Source organism: Pinus tabuliformis, chromosome 5_2 (genome assembly GCF_031772625.1).
Source record: "Pinus tabuliformis cultivar Carrire ecotype Pingquan chromosome 5_2, CPIR1, whole genome shotgun sequence".
Lineage (NCBI taxonomy): Eukaryota > Viridiplantae > Streptophyta > Pinopsida > Pinales > Pinaceae > Pinus > Pinus tabuliformis.
The window spans coordinates 249,772,948-249,794,054 of NC_142306.1; the positions used below are offsets into that span (position 1 = coordinate 249,772,948).

Here is a 21,107-nt window from a genome sequence, read left to right on the forward strand (position 1 = left end):
TCATTTGGACACACTCATCTTCACACTTCTCTCTCTCTCCCCTCATTGATGAGGCTCGACCATAAACTGCAAAATATATGTCCGGACGGGAGTTCACCAAGAACATCATGGCCCCCACGAGTTGACAATACTCAAAAGGATTTCCCAAATCGGGCCCAGCAACACTTTCGCATAACTTCTTGAAGTTAAGTTCCATTGGAGTAGTCACGGACTTGCAGTCCACCATCCCAAATCTTTTAGGAATCTTCACAATATATTTTCCTTGAGAAAGAAAAAATCTTGCTTGGCTTTTGCCAGACCTCCAACCCTAGGAAGTAATGCATCAATACTAGGTCCTTCACCTCAAATTTGGAAGCCAACTCCCTCTTACATTGATGAATAAATGGTTTGCACCTATCAGAAAGAGATCTTCCACATAGAGTACCAAGATGAGAGGTCTATTATTCTCAACCTTAAAATAAAGGTTCGGATCAGCTTCACTTCTCGTAAATCCCAGCTTCATTAGATAGTTATCGAACCTCTCATACCAAGCCCGAGGTGCTTGCTTAAACCCATAGAGGGCTTTCTTCAACTTGCATACATGTGACTGACGATCTTGAACTTCGAACCCCTCAGGTTGTTCTACATAGACTTCCTCCTTAACTGAACCATGCAAGAAAGTAGTTTTGACATCCATCTGATGAAGATTCCATCCTTGCGAGGCAGCAAGGGCTATAATCGAATGGATGGTGGTGTAGCAGGCAACAGATGCAAATATCTCATCATAATCTACACCTTCCTTTTGAGAGAAGCCTCGAGCAACGAATCTAGCCTTAAACTTTTAAGTACTTCCATCAGCGCCATGCTTGATCTTGAAGAGCCATTTTGAGGCGCAACAAATTTGTCCTTGGTCAAGGGACCACATCACAGACATCATTCTTCATAATTGACTAATACTCTTTGTTCATTGCATCCTTCCAAACCTGGTGTTTGGCGGCTTCTTCGAATGTGTAAAGCTCAGATTGAACAATGGTGCTCATGGCAGTTAAGTACCCTTGTACCTATTCAGGTTCTTACTTTCACGAAATGTCCACATCTCTCGGCATCTTTGAGAGTCTCCCTAAGCCATGAGGGTCTCCTTTTCCAGAAGGAGGGCTCATGAGGGGGTGGATCAATGGGATCCATCGGTCCTTCAGCATCGAGCACTGCTCATCCTGCAATTCTCCTTGTTTTCCAGAATCTTCTTCTTTGTCCTTCCTTGGAAGAGAAAGGTTACTAATCTTCCCAAGAACAGCATCCTCATCGAAAGTGACAACATGACTTATCTCCACTTCTCTTTGACCAGGCACATAGATTCTATATGCCTTAGAAGTTTCACTGTAGCCCACAAATGTTCATTTCTTCCCGGAAGCATCCAATTTGATTCTCTTTTCTTTCGGCACATGAAAATATACGAGGCTACCAAAAATTCTAAAGTGAGAAACATCAAGTTTCTTACCGGTGAAAACTTCTTCGAGAGTCTTGGAGTCCAACGCTTGATGAGGGCATCTATTTTGAACATACACGACGGTGTTTGCAGCTTCAGCCCATAAGAACTTCGGAAGTCTTTGATCATGAAGCATGGCACGAGTGGCTTCTATGATAGAATGGTTCTTCCTTTCAGCAACACCATTTTGCTCAGGAGTATATGCGGTAGTAGTCTCCCTCTTAATGCCAACTTCTCTATAATACTCTTTGAACTCATTTGATTCGTATTTGGTTCCATTATCGGTCCTCAATAGTTTGATTTTCTTCCTGGTTGATTTTCCAACAAAGCTTTGAAAAAACAGAACCATGAGAATACTTCATCCATCTTCTTCAAGAAATATATCCAAGTCTTGTGAGAGAAATCATCTATAAAGGTTGAATAATATAAGTATCCTCCCAATGAGTTCACAAGCATTGCACTGGATAGATCAGAATGAACCAATTGCAAAATGTCTGTGGTCTTGCTATCACTTGAGGGGAATGGTCCCCTTGTATGTTTTCCCTCGACACATGCCTGACATACACCTTCATGCTCTATTTTGAATTTGGGCATACCTGTAACCCTCTTCCTTGCATCAGGTAGAGCCTTGTAGTGAATATGAGCAAACCTTGAGTGCCATAGTTCGGATTGAAGAGATGTGTCGTAAGACATAGCTCCCAATGGACTTCCTCCAAAACTTGATATAAATTGTCAACCCTGAATCCAAGAGTAAATTCTTCTTTGAAATTTCTTTTCCATACACGTACCTTTCCGTCGATGAATGCCACCTTGAATCCTTTGTCTTCCATCACCAAGATAGACACAAGATTCTTCTTTAGATCAAGTACATATGGTACTTCTTGAAGATGAACGATGTTACCTTGATTCAATTGAAGGGTAACATTCCCAACTCCCTTCATGGGATAGGTGGCATTGTCTCCAAGGATAATTTCCAAATTTGTATCCTTCTCTATCAGATTTGTAAGAGCTTCCTTGTACCCAGTGAAGTGCCTTGAGGCACCATTATCAATCAACCAATTTCCCAAAGTATCCGGAGGAGAAGCAGTAGAGAGGGAAAATATAAGATAAAATTCCTTTTGCTTCGAATTTACAAAATTAGACTCATCATACCTGGAGTTTCTTGTTCTTTTAGAAGCTCGATCATTTCCAAGTTTAGCGGAAGCATTTCTTTTCCCTTTGTTATTGAACCTGCCATTCATTTGATTGTTAATGTTGCCCCTGGAATGATTGTGATCATCATCATAAGATGTGTCCCTTCTATTTGGACACTCCCTGGCATAGTGACCAAACTTGTTGCAAACGAAGCATCTTCCCTTCCTTCCATTTTTGAGCGGAGAATGCGGTAAGATTATTCCTATTCGAAGGCATTTCCAATTCCATCATCCTTGTTTCTTCTTGAGAACATCTAGTCAGCGATTCTTCAAAACCATGTCGTTATTGAGAATACTAGTGTTGATCACGTCATTCGGGAGGAAGACCTCCAAGGGCAATGAGAATGAGCTCCCTATCAGCAATAGCTTCACCAATCGAAAGAAGATCATTTTTGATCTCGGTAATCCTCATGAAGTAGGATTGAATATTCTCACCTTTTCTCTTCTTTATTTCCTTCAGTTTGTTCTTAAGGAAAAGAATTCGATTTGCATTGCTAGATTTGAACATGCCAACCAACCTGTCATATATCTCCTTTGATGTGTTCAAATCAGAAATGTAAGCAACTAAATACTTATGAATAGAATCCCTGATGATCTTCTTGGCTTTGACTTCACCTTTCTTGTATTTGGTTTTAGCAACAACCGGTGCATTAGAAGGAGGTTTTGAAATCTTTCCCTACACATAATCCATCACATCATGTTCTTTTAATGTCAAATCAAAAGACATCTTCTATGCATGATAATCAGACTTATCATGAAGCTTATCATTAGACTTGAAGTAAGATGTGGAAGCCATTGAATCTTGTCTTTTATCAGTGATTGCTCTTCTCACTCTTGCTTGGGCTTTGTCTTCACCTCAGCTCCGATACCACGTTAATTTTAGGATAACAATGGTATTTCTATGTGTTAAACACACATGGACAGCACAAAAGATGTGAAAGATAAATCATGTGAGTTCATTTTTTATTAACATCAGATATACATTTATAGTACAATATGTGACTCTTGGGATTCAGATCCCAAGGTCTCTTGGACTGCTTTTGTCCATTCGAATTCCACACTAACCCACTTAGGATTAGGTGTCCAACATTCCCCCCCTTAATCCGAAGGGTTATGTATGAGTCCAAGAAGAGAGCTGTAATACAAAATGTGCAAAAAATGCATGGCAGCACTAGGCTGAATGTGCTCTATGAAATGTTGGTAAAAAAGGGCGGTGGTTTAAGGATGACCACCAACACTGGAACGCTTAGTGCAGTTCTCGGAACTCTTCCAAAACTGGCAAGAAACTGAAGTTTTCTGTTAGAGGAAGTGATCTTATTGTTTTAAAGAGGGAAACCTTCAACCATGAAAGGGAGGTCTCAACCTGTGATGGTTTAAGGATGACCAACAACTCTGGAATGCTTAATGCAATTCCTGAACTCTTCCAAAACTGGCAAGAAGTTGGTGTCTTCTGCTAGAGGAAGTGTTCTCAATCTGTGATGGTTTAAGGATGACCAACAACTCTGTAATTCCTGGAACTCTTCCAAAACTGGCAAGAAGCTGGAGTCTTCTGCTAGAGGAAGTGTCCCAGATTGCCAATTGAAGGCATGTTCAGGCATCTTTGTCTCTGGCTACAACTCTGAAACTGGTGTGGTAGGTTGTGGCTCAGGCTCGCTTGATGTGACTTTGAAGCTTGTAGAGGACCATCATTTCCCCCCGTGTCAGGTACAAGGTGAGAAGATGGAGAAAACTCAACTGCAAGACTGTTCAATATTCTGGAACAAGTTCTGACATGTGTTTGGAATATCTTCTTGGCTGTTGATGCCCATTGCCAAGAAGCGATCCATCCAAGATGAATCTTTGTTCTTGCAGGATGTTTGTTTTTGAAGCATCTGTTTGAAGAATGACTGGTTTTATGACAGTGCTTACATGGATGAAGATCAAAACAGTGATCTTTCAAATGGCCAACTCGGTCACAGTGTTGGCATTTCACGATCTGTTGTTGTTGTTGTTGCTGTGGAAGAGGGGCAGAATCTGGAACAGCTGAAGCTGAACTGTCATGAGAAGCAGGTGAACTGTCATCAATGAATCCAGCACTCTGAAATTGAATGGGCTTGGCATAGTTTGGAATATGAAAGGACAAGTCCTTGTCATATCTAAGACCAGTTCTGTGCTTGTTGTGGACAAGTTGTTCCCAAGGTCTGATGATGGGCTTGGGAAGTGCAGATTGAGTTTCTGCATCTGCATGTACACTTGTTGCTTTATTGGGTACTGAATCTGAATGAACTTGAACAATATTGACTTGCTGTTTATGGGAGTTTGCTTCATTGTTCTGAACAAAAACAGGTTCAGAATGATGACTCCACTGTTGTAATTCTTCCTGCTGTAGCTGAGTTTCGAGGTGCAAAAATTCTATCTTCTCTTATGCATTTTGTAAACAACTGTGAATATCAGTGAGAAAATCCTTGCTGATTTTGATTGTATTATCCATAGTAGAAAGTATTAGATTGTCCAATGACTCTAATATTGCACCAATTGGAGCCATCCTCAAAAAATAGTAAAAAAATGAAGATCTCAACGCACTCCAAACTCTAATACAATGCTAAGACAAAGAAGCTCTCAATAATCTCCAATCTCCAAATTAGTTCAAATATCAAAAACCCCACATGCTATTCTGTCCATAAAATGAATTGATAATTTTTCATTAAGATAGAACATGGATTTTTTTATTTTTTTCTTTTACCACCATCCAAAAATCTCATTATATGAGCATTATATGCCACCATTCAAAACATTTCAACAAACTTTAATAGACTACCACCGCCTTTAAGGGAACTTAATCCATATGAATGATGGCTTTAAAAAGGATTTACCGTATGTCTATTATAACTCATATACAACCAATTCTAATCCATTTTCTGTATGGTTTCAAGGTATATTTGGCACCATCGCACAACTTCAATCAAAACAAATACATACCAATTTCACTGAACAACGATCAACAGAGGGTTTGGCGCCATATGATATCCGTTAATGTGCAGAAATCATCAATGAACAACGTTCCAACACCATTTTTTTTTTTAATACGCAACAACATGCATATCCATTCCCTGCTCTTCAGTATTAGTTGAAATCTGTTGCGGTTTTTATTGTTTTCTCTGGAAATGGCGTTTCTATGGCTGGTTTCGTTAAGTCTCCTTTCAATGCTCCGAGCTGCGCATGCAGACTTATCACAGATGATCAAAGCAGCAGTTTATCAGTATTATGGATGATCTACAGTGGATGTGTTTACCAATACAGAGACTCTGCCCAAGTTCTACAGCAGAGTAACCTACAAGATCTGCTGGAAATCGGCGTCTTGCCTTGCCATCTCAAGTAACATAGGATCATCGAAAAATTTGTTGATACTCACATCCTCACTCATACCCTTTCTGCGCCTGGTTTTCACCATGAACTCACGTGCAAGATGCTGAATAGGTGCAGGCTCTAATGGTCGCAAAACAACAGACTTGTCCAGTGGATCTCCTGGCACTATAGACCAAAACCCATAAACTCCACAATTCAGCTCAGAAATACGGATGATCAGCCAAACATCAGCAATCCTTTTTCTGATCCAAAAAAGAATAACAGAAGGAACTCCGATGCAACTAAAATTCAATACTTAAAACAGCATTTCACTACCCACAATGACTACTGCAATACCAAAATAACAGGACATGCAGAAAAGTGGCAGAAACAGCAAGATAGAAGGCGCAGACTCGGAGATTTGCCAAAGAAAAATCAGTAAATGATGAAAAGTTGCAATCTGAAAGATCAGTGTACCGAAAACAGTGTTTCATGAACTACAATACGTCAATTGTGGAAGAGTAAATTCATATGAAACTGCTGCATCCTCTAAAATTTAAATCATTTTGAGTGGTTGCTTTGGCCATTAGCAAGAATGTAGCCACTAATATTATAAAGGGAGGAATTCATGTTTCCAATCTCTGTGCGTAATGCCTTTATCCTCCATGTTATCTTCTTGGACCGAAGTTGTTCTATTACTTCTTCTTCTAAGATAAGCCGCCACCGAAGTCGGGCTCCTTCCTCTTTCTTGGACACTTTCCACTCCCCTTCGGCCTTCGAGTACTCAGAAAAACAAATGCCGCATCTTCTTCGCGACGCTGCGTGCAGCAGTACAGCTCGGAAAACACCACTCAAGCTCCGAAAACGCCATTAATGTTGGGGAAACACCATGAATGCTTCGAAAGAAGCTTCAACAATAGTGGAAATATGCATAGTATACAGGGATTTCAAATGGTAAATGGCATAGAAAGGTCATCGGATCGAACCTGTTCGAAGGTGGATAACTGAAGAATGAATCCTTCAAAACGGAATGTCACTGAATGCACCGTATTCTCAGTGAAATCTACAGAGAGCGTCTCTACCGTTCGAGTTCAGGTGGTGTGGTATCATTATTTAAAATTCAATATGCAGATTATTGTAAAGATATACGCTGCAAACCCTGCAGACCCTGCAAAGAGTAGATTTGTCAGGATAGAGAGCAGAGAGCGTATGCAGCGCTGGTGCGCCAAGGAGCAGAGGTGTGTCAGGCAAACGCTCAGGCAATGCGCTCAGAGAGCAATCAACTTATTCGGATGAACAATGCAAACGTTCCTCTGTCAAGTGAATGTCAGGCGCAGGTAAAGAATGGCACAAATTTCGCTGTGTGAAGGAGCGTTTGTGTGCAGAGAGCAGCGTATTAAATGCAGGTGGAGCAGCGCTTTTAAATGGGGCATTTATGGACAGAGAACGCAGGTCTCATAACGGCTTAACGGCTTGGACAGATGCGTTATATGGCAGAGGGCCAGGACTGACATGCACATAACAGGCCACAGAAAAACAAGTGGCTCTGATACCATGTTAAACACACATGGACAACACAAAAGATGTGAAAGATAAATCATGTGAGTTCATTTTTTATTAACATCAGATATACATTTATAGTACAATATGTGACTCTTGGGATTCAGATCCCAAGGTCTCTTGGACTGCTTTTGTCCATTCGAATTCCACACTAACCCACTTAGGATTAGGTGTCCAACACTATGCTTAGAGCAATTTTACTTCAATTTCTTTATTAACCCAATATAAATATCCAGTTCAACAATCACATCATCATGATAGTAAAATGCAGATAGAACATAAACAACAATAGTAGAAGACAAGCCAACACAAGAGGATACAAGATATGGCACCATCCAGGGACTCAAATGCAGATAGAACATAAACAACAATAGTAGAACTAACACAAGAGGATACAAGATATGGCACCATCTAGGGACAAACCCCAATGTGGGGAAACCCTTGATCAATTCTTCTTATACTTCTTCAAAAGTTCAGCACAGAGAGAGTACAATTTACAATATTCACTTGCCCAATCTGATCAATCAAAACAGCAAAAACAGAAGGCCCCAACCAAAAAGTCAACGCTGGTCAACAAGGTTGAAATTGCCTCCAAAACGGCGCAGTCAAACTTGGTCAACTCAGCCTCCAACAACAAGATAATGCAACCCAAAAGAGTGTGAAATTAACCAATCAAACTTGGTCAACTAAATTCAACGCAACAACCAAAACTAGGGCAATCAATTTTGGCCAACACAAGGGTCAAATTGCCTCGGTTTTTGTGCCCAAAACTACGGCCTGCCCAAATAGAAGTCTCCCTCACAAAACCGAAGTCAACACTGGTCAAAATCAACCTCCTGAAATTGCGGCATTATAAAATTTCAATGAAATCTAGTCAACGCAGCAGCTAGAAAATCAGACCTTCCTTCACACGTGTGGAGAGAGAGAGATGCCCAGAAATCTGTACCCAATAAAGATGAGAGAGAGAAATATGAATGAGAGTGATGCCAAAATGAGGAGGAACCTTGTATTTATATGCAACGTTGAATGCTAGAGGAGGCTAATTTGATGGTTGGCCGACCTTAACAATTTGTCCATAATCAAAATAAATTCATAACTTCATTTGTACATGTCAGAATGGGATGACCTTTAGATCAATCCTACACCTCTCGGAAAGAGGAATCCAAGAAAAATATCAGTTGCCTCATAAGAGTTGTCCAAAATGATGTTTGACCGTAGTTTCCAAATTTAACATATTGTTATTTGATAATTTGTATTATAATTTTATAATTGTATTAGATTATGTAAAAACTAATTAATATTTAAAATTCTATTAATATGTTAATAGAATAATTAGATTATACCACTATCTTTTATTTATAAGCATAAAATAAAAATTTAAATTACAAAATATATAAACCTCTTTGGCTTCAACACGAGAGCGTCCTCTCCCCACACATCAAGATCTCTCTTGATTGCCCACGCATTCACAATGAGCCTCGTTTTAGCAGGAATGTGATATCTCGCTATCGTGCACGCCTCCATTGACTCGTAGGGAAGCAACAGTGGTGTCGTTGAAAGCAGTCTCAGCGTTTCCTTCACAACACATTGCAGGTACTCCAGACTCGACAAATCACACGACATCACTCACCTATCTTTGCCCACAACCGACTCAATCTCTTCCTGTCGCTATCCTATGGCTGACAAACTCATAGAAAAGAAGAATGAGGGGTTGCATATCCAATTATGCCAAAAAAAACTAAAATTAAAGTCCAAAACTTAAAAACCGAGTTGAATAAAAAGCCGAAATCCGGAATTCTACACACGATCCGTTTCCAAAGTGAAAGATCTATTTCCAAGGCGAGGGATCTGTTTCCATCGATCAAGGATTCACCGCGTTGTCAGTTCTTCGATGAATCTAGGCGGATCTGGATTAGTGGACCCTGAACCCCAGAGGGCCAAGTATAGTAACATAGTGAATTATGAAAATGATGCTTCATGAAAGTTGAAAGTTGAAACATTTCATTTCATGTTTGATATTTTTTGTTATAGTTTGGTAATGGTAATGGTTACAAGTACAACTTTAGTTATGACAAATATTATATATTGAATTTTGAAATCTTGAAACTTTAAGAATGATGAGACTCAATATGTAACTTGTGGACATGTGGTTGATGAATGTTATAACTTCTAGATGATTGATGTTATATGGTTTAATCCATGTTTTTATGCTTTTTATATCTAATTCATCATTCTACATGTTTTTGTTGACATGTGTGCATCAAAATATAAAAAAATATATATTATATAAAAATTCTCTCCCGACCCGAAAGCTTTTAAAAAAGTGGCTCCCCACTCTCGCTTTTGCTCTCGCTCTCAAGCAACCCTGACTAAGTGCAATTCAATAGTCAACAAGGGTCATTTCACTGACTTTAATTTTTGTTAGAATACATAACTAGCAATATTAATTTAATATATCACATCACTACCATTTAAGTTGATCTAATTTTGTATGTATGTATATATATTTTGTCTCTATTGGTCTTGAATGTACAACCATCCAGTTTCAATATCAAGAGTTTGATGTTTGGAGTTTGATTTATATATCTACATTTTTTCCATATTTATGTGCCAATACAGTTATTTGATGTTGATGTTCCCTTATATTTTATTAAATTAACTAAAACAAAAATTGATAAAAATGAATTTGGTTTGTATATTTTAATGCTTGCCACAAGGGGGGGTAGAGGACACTGAAAGTGAGGAGGCTAATGTCCCAGACTCAATAGCACCTTCTACACAAAGTGTGAAACCCACCAACAGAAATGTGTCTCAAACAACAGGGCTTCTCCTATAAGAGAACAAGTCATTCCATTGCCCATAAAAGAGGTATAGTAAATAAGTATCAAGGTGCTAGATCAGTGTTACTTGGGAGCGGGAGCGAAAGCGGGAAGCGCGAGCAAAAACGGGTGCGGGAGCGACATTTTCAAAAGCTCCCGGTTTGGAAGCGAATCCTTGAGCGTTATATATATACATATATATATATATATATATATATATATATATATATATATATATATATACATATTTTGATACACATATGTCAACAAAAACATGTAGAATGATGAATTAGATATAAAAAACATAATATTAAAAAAATATATATATATATATATATATATAACAACAATCATCTAGAAGTTATAATCTTCATCAACCACATCCACAAGTTAGTAACATACAACATATTGAGTCTCATGATTCATCAATCTTAAAGTTTCAAGCTTTCAAAATTCAATACATAACATTCATCATCACTGATCACCAAAGTTGTACTTGTAAGCTAAGTGTAACCATTACAACAAATAATATCTAACATGAAATGAAATGTCATAAAATGAAATGAAACAACTTTCAACTTTCATGAAGGATCATATTCATAATTCATTACTAATAAGTTATAATTGCCAACTTCAAACTATAAAAACTACTAGAATCAATAGTTATAAAAACTACTAGAATCTAGAAAAGACAAGTAAATCTATTATCTATTGCTTATGCTTGGGCCTCTTGCCACCACGAGAAATGTCTAATTTTTTAGTCTTGTTGGAAAATTAGGATCTTTGTCATTAATATCACCCTCTAAGCATTAATATCCAGAGGTATCTTTGTCATCAGCTCTGTATCTATATAGGGATCTTTGTCATTAATATCACCCTCTAAGCATTAACATAAGATAGAAAAAGCATAGCATGTCAAGTCAAGATTTTGTTTGAGTGATGCGTACATTTTTAGGAGCGTCATGATAGAGGAGTTCAACAACCCATATCACTAACATCAAGGTACATAGAGGGATTGGTGCTCTTGATTAAATACGAGTTCCATACCCTAATACATGACAAAATTCAATGGAAACATTGCAATCCTGAAAAACTGATAAGTCTGCTGGATTTTGAATGAAATCTAAAATTATACTCTCCATATGAAATCCAATGAGGTCGGAACCACTCTCAAACATCCTGAGTCATTTCATGGTAATGTTAATAATTTAAGTAAAACGCATATCAATACTAGGGCCATAGACTTGGTCATTAAGCTGCCCCACTCAAAACTTATTTGTTTCTTTGAAAAAAAATTGCATTTGGAACATCATTGCAAAAAAGGCAAAACACTCCCGAAAAGGCAGGAAGCATTTTTTTTTTTAGGGAGCGCGCTCCCAACCCACTCCCGAGTCACTCCTGCACAGAGCGCGGATTGGGAGCGGGATCAGGGGGGAGGCACTACCCCGCAACACTGTGCTAGATTAATCATTGTAAATGACTCATGGTGATGATATATATATATATATATATATATATATAATTAATTTTGTGTTTATTGGTCTTGAATGTACAACCATCTAGATTCAATATCAAGAGTTTGATGTTTGAGGTTTGATTTATATATCAATGTTTTTTCCATATTAATGTGCCAATATAGTTACTTGAAGTTAATGTTCCCTTATATTTTATTAAATTAACCAAAACAAAAATTGATAAAAATGAATTTGGTTTGTATATTTTAATGCTTGCCACAGTTTGTCGATTTGCCAATATTTTCAACAATTCTCCTATATACCAATATCCTGACCCTTGGTAATTTTTTGCCAATACCAATTATTTCAACAATGGATTTAACTACCTAACCCCTAGCCTCAATATAATAATATTAATATAGTCACATGTCACTAACATATTAAGTTTTAACTGACTTATATGTCCATCTTCAATTCTAACATTCTATTGGCCACGATATAAACAGTCAAAAGTTTGTTACTATCAAGCTTAAAACAAATGGAAAAAAGAAGGTTGTTATTAGAGAGGTCTCTAACCAGCTTGTCCTTTCACAAAGGGAATGGACGAATCACCCTTCTTCCAGGCCTTAAGGCTTGAAATGCTCGCAGCTAGGTGTATCCCACCTAGGATGACTCCAAAACGAACAGCAGGAATGCTTCCAGTTATGAGAAATGAAAGAAAACCCCCAACAAAAAGAAGTGCACCTGTATCACATGAACAGTTGCAACAACTGATTTTATAGACAACAATAAAGAGCTCACATAGTTTGCTTGCTCGAAAAGATACTTGCAGATATTATTGCTGTGTAATGTTTGTTGCATGCTCATTTCAATATCATATCTACCATGGCAAGATTGTAATGCTAACTGGAAAATGAATATAATAAACCTAAACACCATAATAGAGAAAAAAATTAGCACTCTTACCATATGGAATACCAAGGCAAAAGTCATGAATTTTAGACAGGTTTTTAAGATCATCTGGGTGAACACCAATAGCAGTTTCAGCTACTTCCTTTACGGTCTCAGGAACATTTTCAATCCAAATTGACAAATTTTCTTTTCCCTTTACACGCATTTCCTCCGCAGTTGAAGTTAAAACTGCTCTCATCTTTTCTGACTGTAGTTTCAACTGCTCTGTCGTATCCTTTAACACTATCTTCGCTTTTTCAGCATAGACAGCATATGCCTCTTTTGAAATTCCCTGCATTCTGGAAGCCTGGTCCTTGAAAGCATCAAGGGATTGCTTCCATGCTTCCTCAGATTCATCTGCTTGTTTCTCAAGTTCATTTCTTACCTTTTCTACATCAACATCTGAGGAAGCCTGCGTATTTGAAATTTAAAAAGTAATATCAACTCAGCAACTATACGGCAAAATCAGAACCAATCAAAGAAAAGCACAACATATCCAATAAAACAACAAGAATGAGACGAGACTGCCTTCCATTTACCCAGTTGTATTCCAACAATTTTCAATACAACCAAAGAAAATATCAATAAATGATTCTGAGTACTCCAGTGTCTTACAAATACAAGTTTCGTATATAAATTGTTGAAACGGGAGGCACTTGGAACAGACATTATGCTTGCACAGTTAATCATGCATAATGCTTATTAACAGTTTCCGCAATCCCAATGGTTAAATTCTATCTAAGAGTTCAGTAGATCTAAACACTGCAGATGCCATAAAATGGAGTATAGATGTGTAGGTCTTTAAACATGCATCCACAACCCACCATATATAGTCAGTTCACAAACAATAAGTTATATTTTTATTAAATTGAAGCCATGGTATAAACTAGCTCAGTATTCCATCTTGAGGCAGATTGACCATAAAAAATTAGAACGGTGAAACAAAAGTGACACTCAGACACATCATAGTGATAACATTGGTTCATTGCCCATTGTTCATTTTCAGTTTTAACTTTTCAGTCTTGACTCTAGATACTGATGACCTTAGAACAAGTCTTTGACTCGTCACTTTTAACTACTTTTGAGTTTCAGTTCTTTCAGTTTACTATTCCACTCTTCAGATTTTAATGTCTACTATTTTGCATAGTACTAATCTGATTCTAGAATAATGAATGATTTATTCTAATCAATGTAGATTCTAGAATGATGAATTTAAATTAATGTATTTCATTATTGATTTTGAATTTGAATTTGAATCATGTTCATATATATATATATATATATATGTAGAGAGAGAGAGATTAATATCAGAAACACCATTGCATACAACGGGTTCTGGGCTGGACATAACATCATGGAGGCATGGACTGAATGGTCTACCAGACACAAAGGCTCTAAATCGATAAACCTTCCTGCCATAGTAATATGGCACTTATGGAAGGCGCGGAACCTGATTGTCTTCCAGGACAAACCTGTATACTGGCACCTGATAGAAGCTCGCATCATTGCGGCATTCAACGAACTCCCGGAACCCCCACCTGCTCACGTTCGACGACCACACCCGCCTCCACTCATAGACCGATCTACCCCGTGGGCATTCTTTGACGGCGCAGCAAATCAGCAGGGCTGTGGAGGAGGAATCATCATACACAAATCGGATCAGCACCACTACAGAATCAAAGCGGGATTGGGCACTGGCACAAACAATTATGCCGAACTTATTACTCTCAGACACCTCCTCCACTTTGCATTGGGCCATAACATTACTTGCATAAACATATTTGGGGATTCAAAAATCATTATTGACTGGTTCAACAACAATGCAATCTGTCACATACACACACTCAGTATAATTTTGCATGAGATTCAAGATTTCAAAACTGCATTCAACATCATCTCATGTTCGCACATCTACAGGGAGCACAATGAGAGTGCCGACAGATTATCCAAGGAGGCCGCGCAAATGGACCGAGGTGTATGGGAAGTTACTGAAGTTCAAGGACAGCGGGAATTCAAATATTACCACCGTCCTTACATAGATCAGCGATACCAGCAAGCATCAGAGCAATAACTTTATGAATCATTTTGATTGTTTATAGCAGTATTTATGTATATATTTTCAAGAACTTATAGAGCAGTAAGCGAGCCAAATGTGGCTTTTTTGTAATAATTTTGACAAAAGATAAGATGACCCTGCGCGGAACATCTTAAGTTTGAATTGATCTCAAATTTTTGCTGATGGCATAGGCTCGCTGTATACACAGTGACCTCTAGCATTTTCATAGCGATATCAATGTAATTTTCAAATCATTAATGAAAGTTACAGATTTTTCCAGTGGAAAAAAAAAAAAATGTAGAGAGAGAGAGAGACCCCAATGTCCCCTCGTCCCCCATGAATTTCACTAAAATTTGGGGATGATCCCACATGCCCCCCCCTACATCTCCCCATCCCTGCGTCCCCCTGTCCTCAACTTTGTGGAACAATGATAAATATGGGAGGACTTGTATCAGTGTGCACTTGGAGAGACACACTTCTCTTGGCTTTAGCTTCTTTTCTCCAGTTCTCTGGGGATCACTAATTGATCGACTTTTTTGGGGACTTTGTTGATGTGGATTTGATCTATTTTCATGGATGATTTATGGTGAAGCTTGGGACGATGAATGGTGAATCTAGTAAGTGGACTATGTTTATCTTGGATAGTGTTTTATTGGATGAATGTAAGTATGCATTAAGCAAGTAGGCACAGTATTGGTTTCATTATCATTGTTAAGCAAGCCCTTCCTCCAAGTCTTTGGAGAAGTAGCAAGTGGACTCCCCTTAAATCATCTTTGGAAATTGGGGGCTAAAATCTTAAAACCCTAGGATAAGTGAGTGGACTTACACTAGAAGTTTTGTGTCTAGTATCTACTCAAAATACCCTAAGTTTGTTAGTTCAGACAACATTAGCCTAGATTGAGAAAGGCACTTGTCCTATCTCTTGTGACAATCATTTATACTCATAAAATCATTTATTTTTATTGTTTTAGTGTAAGTAAGGATTTAATTGCAACAAAATCATATATTTTCAGCATTTACTGTCATGGATGTTATTGTTCTAGGGTTAAATATTTGGAATATATTTAAAAAGTAAACGTGTTAGTTTTAAGTTTATTTTCCAGCCATAAATTAGGGCTGACTCTAGGGTTTTAATTGCTTTTAAGTGTTTTTCAACGGCAAAAAATTGTTATACTTAATTCTCTTGTTTATTCATTTTATTAGCCCTCATTTTTCACTTTATTATCATAGTTCTGGGCCTAGATTTGTTACTGTTATAAACTAGTTGGTTGCTGCAATTTCTGATCTTACATGGTAATTTACTTTAGCCAAAGGTGATTTCTTGATTTTGTGTGTTTAGGGACCTTTTTTAGGCCTTTTTCGGTTGACCTAAGCCTCTAGAAGAGCCACAGGACCCTTTGAACTCAAAAGAAATTTACCTACAAATTCACCTTAAACCATAATTACTTGACATCACTCACTGGTGGTAAATCATTGTGTAACCCTTGGGGTCATTTAGCTTAACTTGGTTGGGTTAGTTTAACCCTAAGATCTACGACAAAAGACACTTTCGTGTTGGATCGTGTCCATCCTAATACGAGGGAAGTAGTTGTTGAGGTGGCAGTGGTGACACTCCCATTGCTGCATAATTTGTTTAGAACACTTGTGAGACTTTGCACTAATGTGCTAGATTTTGCGGTAACAAGACTTATTTCTATTATGATATTTCTTGCTAGTCCATCTTTGGGGAAGCACATAACAAGTCTTGTAAGTTGTCTGGTAATATATTGGAAGAAAAATAAGTATTGGGTAAAGATTTCACTATGAAAAAATGAGTCCGTAAGTCAATTCTAAGAACTTAGGAAGTTGTCAAACACTTTCATAACAGAATACACAAGAAGATGATTTTGTTGGTTAAAGCATTAAGAAATGTCAACTTCTACTATAATGGGTAATCCTATTGAAATGGTCTTAGCCCGTCTTCTTTTAGTGAACTTCAAGCAATATCACATTCTTCTTCAAGTTGTTGGCCTTTAAAGTATGATGATGCACACTTTAAAAGTTAAAAGATTTTAGCTTGTGTATCTCATGTATCTCATCACGTTGGTAACTATACAATTGGTTATCGTATAAATTTATAATTTCCTCACATATAATGGTCAGTGAGACCTTAAGCAGCAAGTTTAAATGTTTATAGTTGATATTTTATTGCTTAATATCTATGCCCCAAGATATATCTGCTAAGGTTCTTGATTAGGATTTGGTTTTCTGTTTGTAAAAGAATTTAATATTAGCAAAATATAGGCAAACTTGGTAGCTTGTTTTAGATATTGGCAAATATAAGAAAGCCTTATAGTATTTATTGTGTGTCTCTACTTTTTCTTTCATGCATGTCTTCTTCTCCAATCAGGTTGTATAGTTAGTTGACCTACTGGCTTCACTCTATCAATTGTTGGAGTTTGTTTGCAATTTTGGTCATATTATATCCATATGTTTTATGTAAAAGAATTTAATATTGGCAAAATATAGGAAAAATTGGTAGCTTGTTTTAGATATTGTCAAATATTGTCCAATATCTGCCTTAGAAGGATAAATATGTGCATTATTTTCTGTTCTGTATATCACCAACTTCATCTTCGTTGTGCTTTGCATGGGTGGTAATGTCTGTGCTAGAATGATTGTGTTCAACTAATGACATGTCAATTAGCCAAGAGGGTTGATGTCGGATAGGCATTTGTGGGATTGTTGATGCTAAACAGAAATTGGTCTGTCAAAAAACCCATGTAAGTGATGTCTACAGAACAGCCAGATGTATATTCTCATTATGAATATAAAGCTTTTCTTCTAGTAAAAAGAATATATGTATACAATATGGGATTAGTAGAGTTGATTTGATTCTGTATTAACTCTTTCTATATATAATATTAATATAATATTAAATTATATAATTTACTTTACTTAAGATTAAAGTTATATAATATATATAGATTATATAAGATTAAATATTTTTTTCCAAAGTATAAATACCTTGTGGAATCCCCCCTCTTCCTCAGAATATTCTAGGAGGGCGGTTCAGCCACCAATGCTAACAGCAGCAGGTAACTTTGAGGGACTCGACCTGTGACCTATGGCCTCCTCATCTGCAACATACCTTAGGTGGATGGTTCAACCGATTGAGCTAACCCATGGGGCTATATAAGATTCTTATATGGTATAAGTTCAAGTTATATTATGTATAGAAACATAATTTATATACTTTAAAAATAAATAAATATATAAAACTCTCAAATTTAACTGCAAATTTTATAAATGTTTTGTCATGGCATTTTTTGTTGAATTTCATTGCTGTTGAATGCGAACATGAACCACGTGACATAGCTTGACAACTTGTTATAGAGATCCAACTCATGTATCTAGTGACAAAATATAGAGTATATGCCACAGACTGTCCCCAAGAATTATCTAGTGGCAAAATATAGACTGTAAATGTATGAACTTTTCTGAAGATTTGTACCATCCACAACTGTGTGCCATTCCATCAAGTTATGGGAGTATAGCATTGTTCAATGGTATAAAGTTTAATATATAGCTCTTTTCACATGTTTCTATATTTTAAGTTATACCGTTTTACATAGATTTTATTTCATCTTTTAAAAGTTGAATTTCTTTATATATTTCATGCATACATTATGTGCACCACTTCCATACCCTGATGCACCTTGATTTCAAAAATGGTGCCGCTATCCTTGCACACTTTAGGTACATAGGTAGTGTTTTAGGGTCCTATCTCTCATTCATTATTTTCATATTAGATATAGTCAAGGCAGCCTAGAGTGGAGGATACTTCATATCCTCTTTTCAACCACACAAGTGCCACACAATTTCAATATCCCAACAAAATGTTGTAGCGAAAATGGTAAAATGACTTTTTTGGAGTCAAACCAAGCATTGTTCACTTGATCCAAAATGTTATGAGCCAAATAACCCAATAAGCATTAAAAAAACACCATTTTCAGTAATACCACACCTAGAACAAGTGAATGAATGAATAATAAGTCTCTCTGAGGGGGCTACCTCCAGTTACAAGATATCCAATCGTAGTATGAGATGATTATTCAAATGAGTCTTCTTGATTTCTTACTAGGAGATAAAGTCATGCTGATGGTTAACAACAATAATAATGGTCAAGAGGTTACAGGTATAGCTGGCTTCAAAGGAATTCCTATGTAAGCACCTGCTGTGCGGGCCGTGATTCAGGTGCGGATGTTGGACTAATACAATATTCTCGTTATGGTTAAAAAAATATTAATAGGAAATAAAGAGGACATGAAGTATCCTACACTCTGGGCCCACTTAACTACAACTAATATAAATAATATCCTAACATATTGTTGCTCATCTTTTGCTGAATTATAAGTATGGAGGGTTGGATACTAGTCTTCAGGCTGCTTAAACTGCATTTGCTTAGATATTTTAACTACATAAATGCAGTTTTTTAAGTGTGTATTAAGTAAATTTGCCTCTTCTATCCAAGATGTTGGTTGCATGAGTGCTGGGTGTGTCTAGCGATTCTCATTCATAGTCCTCTAATGCCCACCTTTAGGGGATACACAAAATGTGTCGACACTATTTTGATGCAACGATGCCTATTTATAGTAATGACACACCAATGCCTAGTTTATAGTCAACCCAAGATGCTTTAGAAATAGTGGTGGAGTCTTGACATATCATATTAATCTTATGAGAAAAGAAACTATTTGCACTTGTTAGGCAACCTAAATGATATTCTGCCTGTAATAATACAGTAAACTTAATGTTATAAATATATATATGATGCAGTGAATTACCAAAACTGAACCAGGACCCCCTGAACCAGGAACCGGTCAGAACTGAAGACCAAAAAACAGTAGACCAAAACATACATAAAATATTCAAATTTTAAAGAAAGGCACATATATCCATGTCCATCAATATGAATCCAAACCATACATACACAAATATGCAAATGTTCTCATTTATATACCAAGTAAGAGTGCATATAACCAAAAATAGCACTTAGTGCAATATATCTCTGCACCAAAAATACATCAACAAAGAGGCTCTAAATGACCTCTAGTATCGAAAAAATTCTTTCTACAACAAATACCTAAATACCAGCAAAATCATTGCCTATATTGGGATCCTCATCTTCAATATCACCCTCTAAGCATTAAAATAAAATAGAAAAAGCTTCACATGTCAAATCAAGATTCTGTTTGAGTGACAGATACATTTTTACTAGGGTCATGATAGAAGAGTTCAGTAGGCAATGTCACTAACATCCGGATACATAGAGGGCTTAGAGCTCTTGATTAAATGCTAGTTACATACCTTCATACACGGCAGCAACCAATGGAAACAATGCAATCCCATCAATCCTGAAATCCTAAAAACTGTTAAGTCTACTGGATTTTGAGTTGCATCTGAGATTCTATTTTTTCCATAAGAAATCCAATGAGATCAAAACCACTCTCAGAAATCCTAAATCAATTAATGGTAAAATAAAAGATAATGAAGCATGTCACTTTTACTTTAAGAATTTAAAATTACCATTAATTACATAGCATTAGTAGGTCCCTAGGGTTGAATATTAGGCTGCCCCACCCATAAATTATTGTTTTCTTTAAAAAAAATTGCATTTGGAGGGTCATTCGTTGCATTGTACAGAACCAGCTAGATTGGTGAAAAAAGGCCAGTTTGGTACTGAACGAGCCTTTTCTGGTTCTGTGCCACCAGTCAGACCAGTTTAGGCACCAAAACAGTCTGACTGGCCAGTTCCACCAATCTCAGTCCGGTTCCAATATTATTGCTTTTAATATGCTCCAAGAAACAAAAATTCTTGAAAAATCAATGAATCTTGAAGTTAATAATGGCAATTTTTAGGAGATAACGCTCAAATAGCTGACAAAGCTATAAAATTTTTAAACAATAAAAACTTTGATTTGGAAATTCTGGGAATCAAAGACAGAACTGTAGTCACAATGCGTACAAAGTTTAATCATGACAAATCAAAGTTAGTGTAACATTGTACTTCAATTGTACCAACAATTCAGAAGTGAATTTGCAGAAGCATTTGAACTTGGATTTCCACCTCCATAAAATGCAAAAATGGTAGATAGCAGAATACCAGAAGGATATGATTGGCAATTAATTGTTAAGTTAAGAAGTACAGGGCCATTGCCAGCATGCACATCAGCAGCCCTACTATAAACATCCACATCAGCATTAATGCCTAAGCAAAAGAAAAAGAAAAACACAATGATATCA

The 21,107-nt window shown here is 36.9% G+C and overlaps 1 protein-coding gene across 1 annotated transcript in view; it reads right to left on the reverse strand.

Moving 5' to 3' along the window:
* The window catches only part of LOC149158475 (protein FATTY ACID EXPORT 3, chloroplastic-like), a 48,345-nt gene that overhangs the window by 19,061 nt on the left and 8,177 nt on the right, over window positions 1-21,107 (reverse strand). The window contains exons 2-3 of the mRNA XM_089434000.1: window positions 12,782-13,178; window positions 12,392-12,559 (exon numbers count right to left, since the gene is read on the reverse strand). Of these exons, the coding sequence (XP_089290126.1) occupies window positions 12,392-12,559; window positions 12,782-13,178 (565 nt within the window). The remainder of the gene's footprint in view (window positions 1-12,391; window positions 12,560-12,781; window positions 13,179-21,107) is intronic.